Source organism: Typopeltis vanoorti, chromosome 25, assembly GCF_054136105.1.
Source record: "Typopeltis vanoorti isolate ZY-2024b chromosome 25, IOZ_Tvanoo_1.0, whole genome shotgun sequence".
Taxonomy (NCBI): Eukaryota; Metazoa; Arthropoda; class Arachnida; order Uropygi; family Thelyphonidae; genus Typopeltis; species Typopeltis vanoorti.
Window position 1 is genome coordinate 74,251,934 of NC_143573.1, and position 14,395 is coordinate 74,266,328.

The 14,395-nt window shown below is 34.7% G+C and overlaps 1 protein-coding gene across 3 annotated transcripts in view; it reads right to left on the bottom strand.

Moving 5' to 3' along the window:
* LOC150092852 (chromatin remodeling regulator CECR2-like) overlaps positions 1-12,122 on the bottom strand; it is a 342,076-nt gene extending 329,954 nt beyond the window's left edge. For all 3 annotated transcript variants that reach the window (XR_016550505.1, XM_090414404.1, XM_090414405.1), the window contains exons 1-2: positions 12,000-12,122; positions 11,765-11,853 (exon numbers count right to left, since the gene is read on the bottom strand). Coding sequence is in view for 2 of the 3 variants with exons in the window: in XM_090414404.1 (XP_090270530.1) it covers positions 11,765-11,853; positions 12,000-12,006 (96 nt within the window). In the remaining variant the exon portion in view is untranslated. The remainder of the gene's footprint in view (positions 1-11,764; positions 11,854-11,999) is intronic.
* Between the last annotated feature and the right edge of the window lie 2,273 nt (positions 12,123-14,395).

The window sequence follows — 14,395 nt, forward strand, 5'->3', positions numbered from 1 at the left end:
CCTTATATATCCATTAGTTCAATCTCCCAACTACATCACTGGTTGCTCACGACACCTAACTCGTTTTTTTTGCACACTCCCCTATGCTTCTCCCCGAAATGTACTCCATCACGTGGGTGCCGTACACGTGTCTCGGACTTCGCATTGCGATGCCCCAGGGTAATGTTGAAAAGCCGATTAGGCTAAAGTGGACTTCGCTTAAATTTTCTCCTTCTAAAGTAACTTTCACTAAGACCTTTTAGACTCTGGTATATTATTTCTAAGACAGTTTACAATTTATCACTTACAAAATTCCGTTAATAAAATATTAATGCATTAAAGTTTACACTTACACCTATGTACAAGCATTTCCTTTTTATAAAGTTTTTAGATCCTAGTAAAATCCTGAAAGAAACGTTCAATAACAAATTGAACCTTTCATTCCAGATTTAACAAACTCCAATTTTGATTTTTCTATATGGGTAATATGAGAGCTCTACTCCAATCATCGGGAATTCGTCCCTCTGTCGAGGCCGTCTGAACTATGGCGTGCAGCCACTGTAAGACTTTTATACCACTATATTTCAGCATTTCTGGTTGAACATTATCTACTCCTGCTGCCTTTCCACATTTTAATGGTTTTTTTCTACTTCAAGTATGGATATGTATTCCTGACCGTATGCCTGTTAAGTGTTGTTTTACCACTATGCTATCACTGCTCGTTTCATTTAGCAATTTTTCGAAGTAATTACTCCATGATTCAAGGATAACTTTTTCTCCCATTTTCATGTCACCTTTATCATCTCTAACTCCTTTTACAGTACTCTTTCCTCCATTTCTAAGCTTCTTCAACAACCTCCAGAATATTTTGCCACCTTCTTGATATTTATTTTCTATGTTCTTGCCAAAGTCGTCCCATGACTTTTGTTTAGCTGGTTTTACACAGTGTTTAGCTTTCTTACATTTGTCTCTGTATTCTCTAAGAGCAAAAGTTGACTTATTTGCCAGGAACTTTTGATATGATTTCTTCTTTCCTTCACTGCCTCTTTAACTTCCTGTGTCCACCATGGAGTTCTGATTTTTTCTATCCTTGCAGACAACCTCACCACATTCCTCTCTCGCTGAATCAATCAAGGTTTTCTTCAAGGCTTGCCACTGAATGTCTAAAGTTTGGTTCTTCTTCTCAAACTCTAATTTTTTCTTCAATAATCTTTGTGTATTTTAGTCTACAGTTCACATCTGAGAATTGCTCAACTTTTATTCGCTTTAAAACTTTCTTACATGTTATTCTTTTCAATATGAAATTCAATTTTATCCTGCTCAAGACTAAATAGAGGTCACTTCCAATTTCAAATCCTCTATACACTCTGGTGTCCTGCACCAGGGAGAAAACATCACTATCAACAATAACATAGTCAATGAGACTTTTCTTATTCCTAGCCTCTTCTCTCCATGTGAATTTGTGCACATTTTTATGTTGGAACATGGTGTTAGTAATAACCAGTCCATGTCCTGAGCAGAAATCCAACAGATATTTGCCATTATTATTAGCTTTGCTCTTTTCTCCAAATTTTCCCAAAATATTTTTGTATGTCTCACAATCATTTTCTACTCTGCTATTTAGATCCCCAACAAGGACCAACTTTTCCTTTTTCATTGTGTTAGTAGCGTTCTCTAGAGCCTCAAAAAATTCCTCCACTTCTACCTTAGTAGAGGCTTCTGTGGGACTATAAGCACAAATAAGTCTCATTTCCAGTTCCCCATTCTCATATTTGCCCACATCACTCTATTTGAGACAGCCTGCCATTCAAGATTAGCCTCGTATTTAGTGTTGAATACGATGGCTACTCCTTTTCCTTGATTGTCATTGCCTGAATATAACATTTTGTATTTATTGCTCAAAAAGATCTCACCAGTTTTTGTCTTTTTTGTTTCAGTCACCTCTATTATGTCGATCTGATTCTTATCTAATTCCTCAGCTAGCTCCATTTCTTTGCCATTCAGGCTTCTTATGTTGTAGTACCGATCCTTAACTCTGGTGATGTTGAGTTGGGGTTTGTTTTCAGATTTATTCCAGTAGCTGACTTTTCGCTGTTCAACCTGGTTCCCTGGTGAAAACAACAGGGGCCTTGTTTAACCGGGCAACGCCGCAGCTGGCATGAAATTTTGTCATGTTGTACCATCATTTTATAATTTGGTTTAAGCCAATAAGAATACAATTTGATCGACTAAATCCCAAATTGCCAGCCCATCCTCGTTCGTTCAGTATCCAGTTAGATACCCAACAGGGTGCACCATGAGAAGGTGAGGATTGGACATTAGGTCAGAAGCCCTGGTCGGTTCTCCGCATTCCTTTAAAGGGGATGTGGAGGTCTCCTCTCAGTTATACAACTTTGATCCTTAAGCACCCCTTTGATAGTATAGAACAGGAATTGCTTATTTATGGGAATTAATTTATTTTGTCACCATGTTCAAATAAGTATTATTTTTATATATTATGAAATGAAAACAAAAAAAGTAAAATAAATGTTTATTTTCCAAATCCCTAATGGTTTTGAAGCAAATGTGATTTTCTTATGCAATGCACATCCTTTTACAATACCAACAGTTATCTGATGTTGTTGTTGTCTTGACCTTTGAAGAGTCTTAGATGTTTCAATGTGCTCCTTGAACTGCTTTGGCTATGTAGATGATTTTGTTTGTATAGAGCTGTTTTTCAGGATTAGGATCTATTTCTTGCAAGGCTACTGTAATTGCTGGACAGGTATAGATGTGAGTGGGTTAAGTTAAGGGGATAATAAATCCCTCATTATTTGAAAGCCGGATATGAAACTCTGAGATCGAAATCTAAGAGTTTCATGCTGCAGAATTATCGGAGAGTCCAAGCGCAAGTCAACGTCTGGGTAGTACAACACTAGGGCAACTTGGAGCAAAAGGTGGAGCAAGCTCCATCACTATCCTTAATATTTTCTCATAATGTAAAACACAGTTCCTAGGAGATGTATTACTGTTTTACATTATGAGGAGAGGTCACTACCCAGACCGTTGTGAGTGGGTGTCAGTTCAGTATTGGGACAGTTGTTGAAGTCTCTATATGTTCTCATATCATCTGTATTGATCTTCATTCCTCTATAATGTCCTGTTCATAGTCTTGCTATTGTGGTGGAGGTCCTTCTGTCAGCACTGATTTCGGGAATTTGATGTTGTATCACTGATTTCAGTGGAATTAGTTGAGCTTTTGCTAGTGCATTGGCATCAGCAAGAGTTATCATATGAGTTTCTTGGTCGAGTTCTCTGGCCTCTTTTGGTAATTTATCAGCTGCTTCATTGTAATCAATGCCTACACGAGCAGGAATCCATTGTAAAATGCAACTTTTTCCTAAACACTTCAGTTGATTTAAGAGTTTATGGACTTGTGTGAGCTTGATATTGCCATTTTTTGATTGCCTCCATAGCTGATCTTGAGTCACTGTAAATTATAATTCTCTCAGATTGTTGATATGATGATAATTTTAAGTAGGCTTCGAGTGCTTTATTTATTACATAAAGTCAGTTGGTAAAATTGGAAGCGATTCTCCCAGATCCAACTTTTATGGAAAGTTTTTCACCTTTCGGGAGTAGAAGGAGAACACCAGCACCTCCATTAATCATATTGGTGTCTGACGATCCATCGGTATAACAAATAACCTGTTTGGAGGATGAAAGAAGGTTGATAGTATTTAGGCCTTTTTCTTTGAGCATTTCTTGTGGTTCTTTTTTTGTACAGAGTTTGGTAAGGTTTAGAGTTATGGAGATATTTGAAGGTAAAGGACTGAAAAATAGAGGTTCTTTGTTTATGGGGGCATTTAGCTGATCAAGACCCATTTCCTTCCTGATAGTGTCATCATATTGTAAAGTTGATGATTTGTGAAGTCTGCATTTTTGATTCAAATATTGATAAATTTTTAGGGAGATATAATCGCTTTGGTAGCTTCTGATATTATTTATGAATTTTATGGTGGCAAATTTTCGTCTGTCCTCCAGCAAGTCAAGCCCACATTCTTGTTGGGCTCTGCTGTTGTTAGTGGATGAGACTGCACAAATTTATTTATGCATATGGCTTTGTGGAACTGACAAGTGAAATGTACAATCGCAATCTCCAGAAACAAATGATGAAAATCTTAACATGTAAAAGTTTTAACACTTTTACATGTTAAGATTTTACAAAAGTTGTAAAACTACATAAAAGGCACAAACTGCATTCCAAGTCTTCCTCTTTAAAAAAAAAAAGAAAGCAAAAGTAATGTGCTATAATCAAGTCAGGGAAAATTATCATCCTACCGCACCAAATATGACAAGACTGCATGTTCTCTCAATGCATCAAAACACAAATGTAGCTGTATCCAAGGTTTTATTAGAGAGCAGTTGTGAATTTTGTGAAATCTTGATCCATTAGAGAAAACCCATTTCACTTTGCATCATCATCTTCTAGCACGAGGAGGAGTTCTGCTGATACTTCAATGAGGACTATGAGAGCGGCTATGAGAATAACTAACACCTTCGTGGTGAACGGGACCTTGAATCTTCTATTTCCTCCATAACCACCGCCACCATACCAACTACAGGTCAATGTCCAGACTGGAAAGCCAATCCAAGGCCTTATCCATCACCTTGTGGATGTCCTGTAGGCCATCACTGTGAAATTAGTGCCTTGGGCAATCGTTCACAATACGAGTAATTGTCTGAGCCACGGGAGAACAATCACAATAAGGGTAGTCGCACAGCCCACATATGCCCTGGTTAGTTCTGATCCTGTTGATTGATGACCAAATCTTTTTAGGAAGAACAAAACTAGGCTGCAGAGCACAGGGATCTTCTACCAGGAAGCTTTTATTGGGAGATTGTTGGACCAGTATTCTCTCCACATGTCAGGGTAGCTGAAGAGAGCTTGTCCATGGCTCAGTGAGGCTTTATAGATTTTAGGCAAAGACCAGGTGGATTTATAAGAGTCTGGTGCAGGGGCAGGAGTGGGTTGCTCATTGCTTTATTAAATTCTTTAAACGAGGCTTGTCTTCTCCGTATGTTTGGTGGAGCAATGTTAGATAGGACAGGCAGCCAGGATAGAGGGGTGCTTCTCAATGTCCCACTAATTGTGCACATGATAGAGTTTAGCTGAATGTCTATAATGTTAATCTGAGCACTTCTTTCCCAGACAGGGGCACAATATTCTGCTGCAGAGAATGTGAGGGCTAGTGCAGATGACCAATAAAATTAGTTACTTTTGTCACAATTCTCATCACATCATCCAAATCCTTTAAGCCTGATTTCTCACACAATGTCTCCTGATGTATAATACAATGGAAACAAACCAGGGGATGACCAACATATTCTGTAAATTGTTTGATAAAACCAACATTAAAGCCAACCATATTAAGCGTGCCGTCAGTTGTAATTGAAAATATTTTTGATAAATCTGTTTCTCACAGAACACTTGAACAACACAGTCGCATGTCTTTACCTGTTGTGTTTTGAGGTAAATTTTCTAACTTTATCAATTCCTCGTGCATAGAATCACCATGAACATACCTTGCAATAATAGCTTATCGAGCTGATGACGTAATATCTGTAGTTTCGTCGAGACAAATGGAAAAACAATGGCATGAGTATTATTTGATTTTCTATACTAGCATTCATTGATATAACTCTGTGTTTAATAGTATTCCTACTTAATGGTAACTCTTACATGCACTTTACAATAGCTTCCTTATTATGAAAGTCCTCAAATAAACATGGTGCACACTTTACGAAAGCTTCTTTAATATAATTACCATCACTAAGTGATTTCCCATGTTCAGCAATAGTATGTGAAATACTGTAACTTAAGGCTACTAAATTTGAAGGTCCTGAAACAAATTTAATTAAAGTCTCTGATTGTGATTTTGTCAGTTTTAGATGTTGCGATTCTTTGCGTTCTTCAAAAGTTTTTTCTAGGAGCCATTTGTGCTTAGTTTCAAAATGTCTTCTTACATTCCAAGTTCTACTCACAGATAGCTCATCGCACAATTTACAGAGAACTTGATCGCCTCAATCAATAACACCATACTGTTCAGTCCAGGCATCTTGGAAATTTCTTCCACTTCCTTTCTGTGATAATTTTAGTTTTTTATTAGTGCTAGCTGCCATTGTAAAAGGGTTCACAAATTAAAAAAGAGAACAATTATATACAGCGGTAATTAAGCAGTAATAATTAATAAGAAATAACAATTACTGGAAATGAATTATACACCTGCAACTCAAATTACTTAAGTGACAGACCATGCAAGACTACCACTACTTCTTTCAGCAGGGTTGCCAGATTTATTACCGGTACATACGTAGCAACCTTGTTACATTTTACTCTCTATCACGCTACTAAATAGCAACTATTTAGTAGATTTTGTTGCAACATCATTGTAAGTTGTTACTATTTGCATTATTTAACAAAATTTACTGAATTTATTCCAACTATAAAAATTTTTTCATTATTTACTCAGATAAATTCAATATTTAATGCTGCAAATTATATTTTCTGTTAATGTGGTTTTAAATATGTTTAGAACTTTTATTACTCAGTCGAGAGACTTGGAATGCACGCATGAACAAATTTCACACAGAAGTCAAATGAAAACTAAGTTTATAATATATAAAGCACTTATTTATAAGTTTGTATCGTATAATATTGATAATAATTTTTATAAGTTTTTATAATATCATATGACTATGCAGAAATTATAATGATTAAGAAAGAAAACGTAAACTTAAAACACTCATTGTTTATAGGCTAATTACAAAATAAAATAGAAATAGGCTAACTATAAAATATAATTCTTTCAATGAACCGAAACCTATCTTCGCCTTAACTGAGAGCGATCTTACACGATTTATCGCAGTTTTTTCATCAGAATATGAATATCTTTCAACATCCAAGGTGTGTCAGTGCTGACACGCATGTCATAGCTTCGCCATCACTGACCTACACCAATGCCATCTACTGCCCACAACCACCCCTAATATTATCACAGACAATCACAAACATCAATGCCCACGATTTTGTGCGAAATAGTTGAAGCTTCATCAATAACAATTGAAATTTTACAACCTGTATTTATCAGTTTTCCAAAATTATTTCTTCTTATTTCTGTAGAGATATGCTTCGCGACAAGTGGAACCATAAATCTTGAATGTAATGCAACTCCGAAACCTACATTCTTTTTTTTCCTGTAAAGTTATTAAATTTTTAAAATCACTGAATGGTTTATCATCATCATCAAATTCCTGCCATGTACCCTCAAGGGGTGTACAGGAAATGACAGTACTACATGAAAAAATTACATCATTACTAACTTCCTATCTACAATTTTCCTCCAAATCAGTCTGTTACTTGTCAAGACTCCAAGATTATCAGATCTTATATTTCTATCGTCTAAGGCACTTTGTACCGTATCAATCCACCTATATCTTGGTCTTCCTCTGGGTCGTTTTCCTGCCAACCTGGCAGAGAACACTTGTTTTGCTAATCTTTCCTCTCCCATTCTATTTAAGTGACCATACCATCTGAGATTAGCTCTGCTAACGCATTCCTGGATGCTGACAATGTCAAGTTCTTTCCTAATATCCTAATTTTTAATATGATATTGCCATTGATGCCATCTGTTCGTGCCTATGATCTTTCTCAGGACTCTCATATCTGCGGTCTCTAGTCTTTGGTCAAGTGTTTTACTTCTGACCCAGCTCTCAGATCCATAAGTTAAAATTGGTTTGAACACAGTCTTGTATACAGCTAATTTAGTGTTCCGACTAATTTCTTTCTTATTCCATATGAATTTATTCAATTGACTTCCCACGATACCAGCTTTGCTGATTCTGTTGTCTATTTCTATATTTAGTTTACCATCTTCAGTAAAAATTGTGCTTAAGTAGCTGAAATGTTTCACTTGTTCCACAGGTTCTCCATTCACAACACAGTTGACATTTTCAATGATTCTGCCTATTTTCATTGTCTTTGTCTTTTTATTGCTGACCTTCATACCATATCTATTACAACAGCTATTCAATTTAGTCAGAGAATCTTGCAGACTTGTAGCGGATTTATTTAGAAGTATAACATCATCCGCATAAAACAAAGAGCTGACATTAACATCTCCAATTTTGATATCACTGAATGGTTTATTGTTTTTAAATTCTTTTCATTAGCCCATAAAAAGTTTTTGAAATAATGTTTTTTTCCCTGCTGTTTGGATTATTTCGCCTGCTTTCTTGTGCGATGCAGGTTCGTTATGTTCTCTCAATTTTTTTTTCTGATTGATGATTGCTAATTTTCTTTGTCTGACCTGTGAGCTTTGACAGAACATGATTTCCACTCTAATGAAATGTGTAAATGTTTAGCACTTTCAACATGTAACAATTCTACTTTTGAACAACACTGACATCCCACATTTTCATCACTAACAATATTAAGCCACTCTTATTTAGTTTTTAAACAATTCAGTTGTTTTTCATTCCAAAAATGTAATAATAAACTGTCACCATCTTGAACTAATTTCTGTGTGGCATCCTGAGACGTTTCAGGATGTTCCAAATGTTGTTGTTGAGTTTCAGAGGTATCGTAATTCTCTCGTTTGGTTATTGGCAGATGTTTGTAAATATTTTGCATGTTCAGAATTCGAAAAATTTTCAGGTTGCTGTTCAGTGTTGTTATTGTTTACTTTTTTAGATTTGCTTAAAAAGTCATCCAAAAAAATGCTGTCTTTTCATTCTGAGGTTAAAGCAAAGAAAATTTTTAATAATTAATTATAAACTGAAATTAATTTAAAAATATCGTACTTGCACATTAAATCTTTCTGCACACATACCCCGTAACCATCGTCGGTTGACTGATCCAAACATACACGTTAGAAAGAAAATGTGTCACCCAATGATAGCCACTAACGCCTAATGAAGGCATCATTTTCGATGCATGTTTGAACTTGTCGGCAGTTTGGTAGTTGAAATTCAAAAGCGTGGGCATTCGCAAATAAAGTAAAAACACACCAAGTATGTTAAGCATGCGTGCATTACTGCTTGTGACCAAGTGCTGATTGTACACGCACCAATAATGATGTACTTGGGGTGTTTCCTTAAATCTATTAATGTGCTTGCATGTTGTTTATTTTTATGTATTGAAGTAACTAATAGCATTATGATAAAATTAAATATTGCCTTTAACAACTGGTACAGAAAACTTTGAAAATTTTAATAACCGGTATGGCCGTACTGGCTGAATATAATATCTGCATATGCCACTTTTTGATACCGGCCTGTTAGCTATCCACTTATCCAAGTCAGCAGTTTATATCCCAATCCCATATCCTTTAATTTATTATCATCATCATCACATCCTCCATGGAGTCAGCAGACTAATCGTGGGAGGTCCTTCTTAGGAAACAAAGTCTATCATACCACTCCTTGACTGTTCTTGCTCTCACCACATTCTCAGGCTATGCATTCCATGGCTCAAACACTCCTCACCCTCTTTCTCAGAGCTTCCTTGCGTAACTTCCAGGGATGGCCCCCTTGTCATTGCTCCTTCCTGCCGTTCCACCAAGCGAAAGAACTCCCCAATGTCCACCCTGTAACTGACTCTCAACAGTTTAAAAGTCTCGATCACATCACCTCTACCATCCACCAAACTCTGTAGTCCACACACTCTCAGCCAATCCTCATAACCGACACTGTACAGTCATGAAGCCATCTTTGTTATCCGCCTTTGTACCCTTTCCACAGTTAATTTATCCCCGTCAAATCCTGGAGACCAAATTTGAAAACAGTAGCTTAAGTGTGGTCTGATCAGGGTCTTATACAACAGAATGGTAACTCTTTCATCTCTGCAGTGTTCTGCTCAGTATTGCAGCAATCTTCTGGGTTACCTTTACCACCTTTGCAATATGCTCCCTGAATTTCAGTTTTCTATCAATCATGACCCCACTTGTCTCCCTTACTTCCTCCAGTACAGCTCCTCCAATCGAGTATGCAAGATATTTAAGGATAAAACATCACTTCTATTCTTTCATAGTGTTTATTGAATACTCTGTTGCTTTTGAGTTGGATACCTTGAACAGACTTTCCATTCTGCTGAGATCAGAATCCAAGAATATCGATGTTATATAAGATTTTTAGAATTGGAAGGTTCAAGATTTGCTTCTCATCCCATGGATGCTAGACACAGAGTTCACTGGAATCAAAGATGTTGCATCACAATAGGTTTAAATTGATTGTCTACATTTTTTAATCATGTGATGTCACCAGCTTAATCTTAATCAAACAGACTATATATCTATCCCTAAGTTTTGAGAAGTAATTGGCATTAACTGCTTACAATTTTTATTTATTTTCCATTTTTTGCCTTCTCCTATATAAAAAACATATATAGGAGGCGGCAAATATGCATATGCCCAAAAGCATGAACAGTATTGTAATTATTATTATTATTCAGGCCTCCATGGAGTGGAGTCAGGAGACTCATTGTGGGAGGACCTTCTTAGGAAACACAGTCTATCATACCACTCCTTGACCATTCTTGCTCTATGCCCTTCTTTATTTAATACAGTTTATCCTCTTATTTGTTTTAAATTAAATATGTGTTGAGAGATTACATTAAAAATGGAGCCTTGGGAGAAATGATAATTCACTTGAAAGTATTCATTCTGAATAGTCAGGTGAATTCTCAGATACAAAAATCTTGCTGGAGCAGAGTCTCTTTCAAAATGGTCTCCAATCTATGTTTAAAAGAAGTTTTTTTTTTTTTTTTTTTACACTCAAAAATTTCCCATGCTTTCTACTTGTCTCCTTTAGAGGAAGCTGGTTCACTGAGTTCTTAACTGCAGAAATGATCACCACCACCTATTCTACTCTCCCTGTTTTTCACCAAAAATTTTACTAAGTGATCTTGTTAATATCACATAAGTGACTATGAGGCTATGCTATCTTTAAACTGTTTTGTAACATTTTAACTTTACATCCATGTGGTAAGTTTATTCTTATAATCTTATTGTTCTCTCCCTTTTAAAATGCCACAAGCATCCATTGAGATGACATTACTCCAGCAGTATCAAACTTCGCATATTCAATCGCAATGTAGTCTGAATAATTAATCAGTATTATTAATTTTAATTTCGCTATTACATTTCATTATTTGCATTTTGAATTTCTTAACTTATATTTTGGATGCAGTATATCTCAATAATACAGTTCTGATAATCTAATAATGAATTCCTATAAATGGAATGTCTTTTCATCAGAACAATAAACATTTAAAAGATTTCCAAATATATTTTGAGAAAATAGTTGGAACTGAAAGAACATCCATCCCCGAAAAGTGATGTCATTTATCTGAACAGTTTATGTTATATATCTCGAAGTGCTGTTATACGCACTTCTAGTATAGCAGAATAACACGCGTGTATGTTTGTAAATATATACAGTTTACAATAAACGATAGCTACACTCATGCTTAGATTCGATATATATAATCTGCACATGCAACATTTCATTAGCAGTAACTGTACGTGTCGGGTGGATTAGAATAACCTACACCTCGAATACAGAGATTCATGGTTTAACCTCATTTCATAGTTCATTTTAATTAACTATTCAATATTTATGAATTAAAAGACTTATTATTACCAATGAAAAGTAATAATTTATGTCGTCTGAAATGGATATATTACTCGTATATGAGAAAAACACAACAGTATAAAACAACATCTCTTGATTAAAAACATAAACCTACCTCTATTTCGAAATGAAGCAGATTGAATGCCGCACGAAAGACGAAACAAAAGTGAGCAATACTTGGTACTTCCCACCAGCTCTGTAGTTCTAACACAAAAAAGAAACTGACGTGAAATATTTTAAAATGACAACTATGTGGAATGTTTGCAATAAACACAATAATGGTAACATATATGCATTTTAGATGAAAAATATCAATCTGTGCTTCTTATAATTAAATTATTAATACATGCCTTCCATTTAAGCGATGCGGCAAAAACACGGTTCAGGCCGCCAAGAATGTAAACATCTACAAGGAGATGGACATATATACTACACTGTTGGGATGTCGGACTACTGTTTCGAGAGTATATTAGCAGACTTGATACTTGTATCTGTATCCCTAAGAAGTGTATCCATAGTTTCTGTTATCACTTATAATAAAAGGAATATCTTTTAGAGCTTCAAAATTTTTGTCTGCAAATTAATAAAAATAAATATTTTAATAACAAATTTACTTATTGCAAACCGAAATACAAAAACAGTAGCATTAGTTAACATTTATAGACATCACAGTAATATCACTGAAAATGAATGGTATTAATGCTAAGCATCTGATGCTACGTTCCATGAATCCTCGAAAGTGGTATAAAGGGTAAGCTTAGCATAGAAAGATGGCGGACGTTGCTGGCGGAACTGCGAAAACAGATGTAATTACAGATGTTGCAGGTCAGTTTCATATTTTACTATCACATTTTATGCATTGCTTTTAGTGGAATTTTTAGATTGCACTAATGTGAAATACACCTCAATGGCCAGTTGACCTCTACGTTCATCTGATAAAACTACTTTTAGATGCGCCAGTAGTTTGTATACTTGTATTCTAATTGCTTGTAATGGACATAATACCAAATAGTTCTCTTAAATCACTTTAATTTTTAAATTGTGCTTGCACTTCACGTGATAAAATTAATAAAATGTTGATGACAAAATGAAATTATATAAGGACTTTCGTAATAATCTCCTTGCCTTACGTCAAAAAGGAATACGTTTCGGTACACCTGCAAACGTTACTGACCTAATTATAATTTCGAATATATTATTTATTATATATAAAAGATAATATATTCTGTTCGATCTTAATTTTCAAGAGGGGATACAGTTGAATAAATGGTAGGTGGTTTTGTTAGGATAGTTATTCATCATTTTTGTCTTCTGTCGTTTTCATTTTTGTTAAACATAACATTTTTTGTTTGTTTATTTGTTTGTTTAGAGGCAAATGTTATCAGAATAAATTATTATTTCTTGTTAACTCTCCCATATTATACGGCATTTTTTGAAATTGTCACCTGTCAATCGAAACTGCAGAATAACCATGCCATTTTTGCGGTGAGCTTTAGGGTGTGAGCGTTTATTTTATTTTATTTTTTCCCCTGATTTACAAGACTAGAATACTTAGAACCCAATCAGTTATGTAATAGGTTGAAATTTTTTAAATTATATCCAAAAATTCATTTTGATCAGTTTTCTTCTCCAGTAGATTGATAATATAATTAAATTCCCAACATGTGACCAGGTTTCTTAATAGTTGCTTATAGATAAAGGTATGAATTAATGTCTAACTTTTTTTTTATTCCTGTTTTGACATTTGTGAATCACTCCTTGTACATTCTGCTTAATATTCATCACCCCCTCCACATGCACACACATGACATTGATGTGCTATATAAATTCACATATGGGATTAATATTTTAAAAAAGAAAAAAAAAAAGTGTGTGTGTGTATAAATATATATTGACCAAACCTCTGCAGATTACAAGGAAATGCTGTCTCTTCGAAGCTGTGGTGTTTGTGCAGAAGACACTGATTAGAATGAAGTGTAATGTCTAATTGAAATTCAAGATTGGTAAAAACCCAAGTTTTGAATACAAAATTATCCATATATGGCACACTTCTCATTTTATCACATAGTTATTGCTTGCTAGCAGGAATGGAATGAAAACAAAATCCCATTTGCTGACTGCACAAATCTAAGGAACATCAGAAATCATTCTGTATAATATTCTATGTGCTATCATTTAATTAGATTTCTAAATTGTGGGTACATTCAGACTTTTATATGTGCCTGTTGTTTCAACAATCACTTAACTGAAAATTTGTGAGAAAAAAAAAAGTTGACATTTCATTGCTTCCATGCTGCTGTTTTCTAGAATATCATATTTTCCTATTTATGCACTGTAAACATCTAAAATGAATGATATGCTTATGAATTTTATATGCAGCATATAAATAAAAATGAGTTTGTAAAAGCCATCATGTATTTACTGTAAAGGCCATAGATTTAAATATTATGTAAGACATGGATGTTCTTGAAGCATTCTTTCAATGAACTTCTGTAGATTAATTTTATAAGATTTTTTTTTTTTTTTTTTTGAGGGATGAGGAAATCACGAATGATTTTTTTTTTTTTAATACAAACCAGTACACTGTTAAAGTTATGATGATTTAAGCTTAACATAATTAATAATCTATGTCCATTTTATGCATATCCAAGAACCAGAAAAGTCTGATTAGAAACTAGTTGGTTAAATAGCTAATTTAAATAGTTGGTTATGGTATACTTTATTTGATGATGAATGATGGTATGTA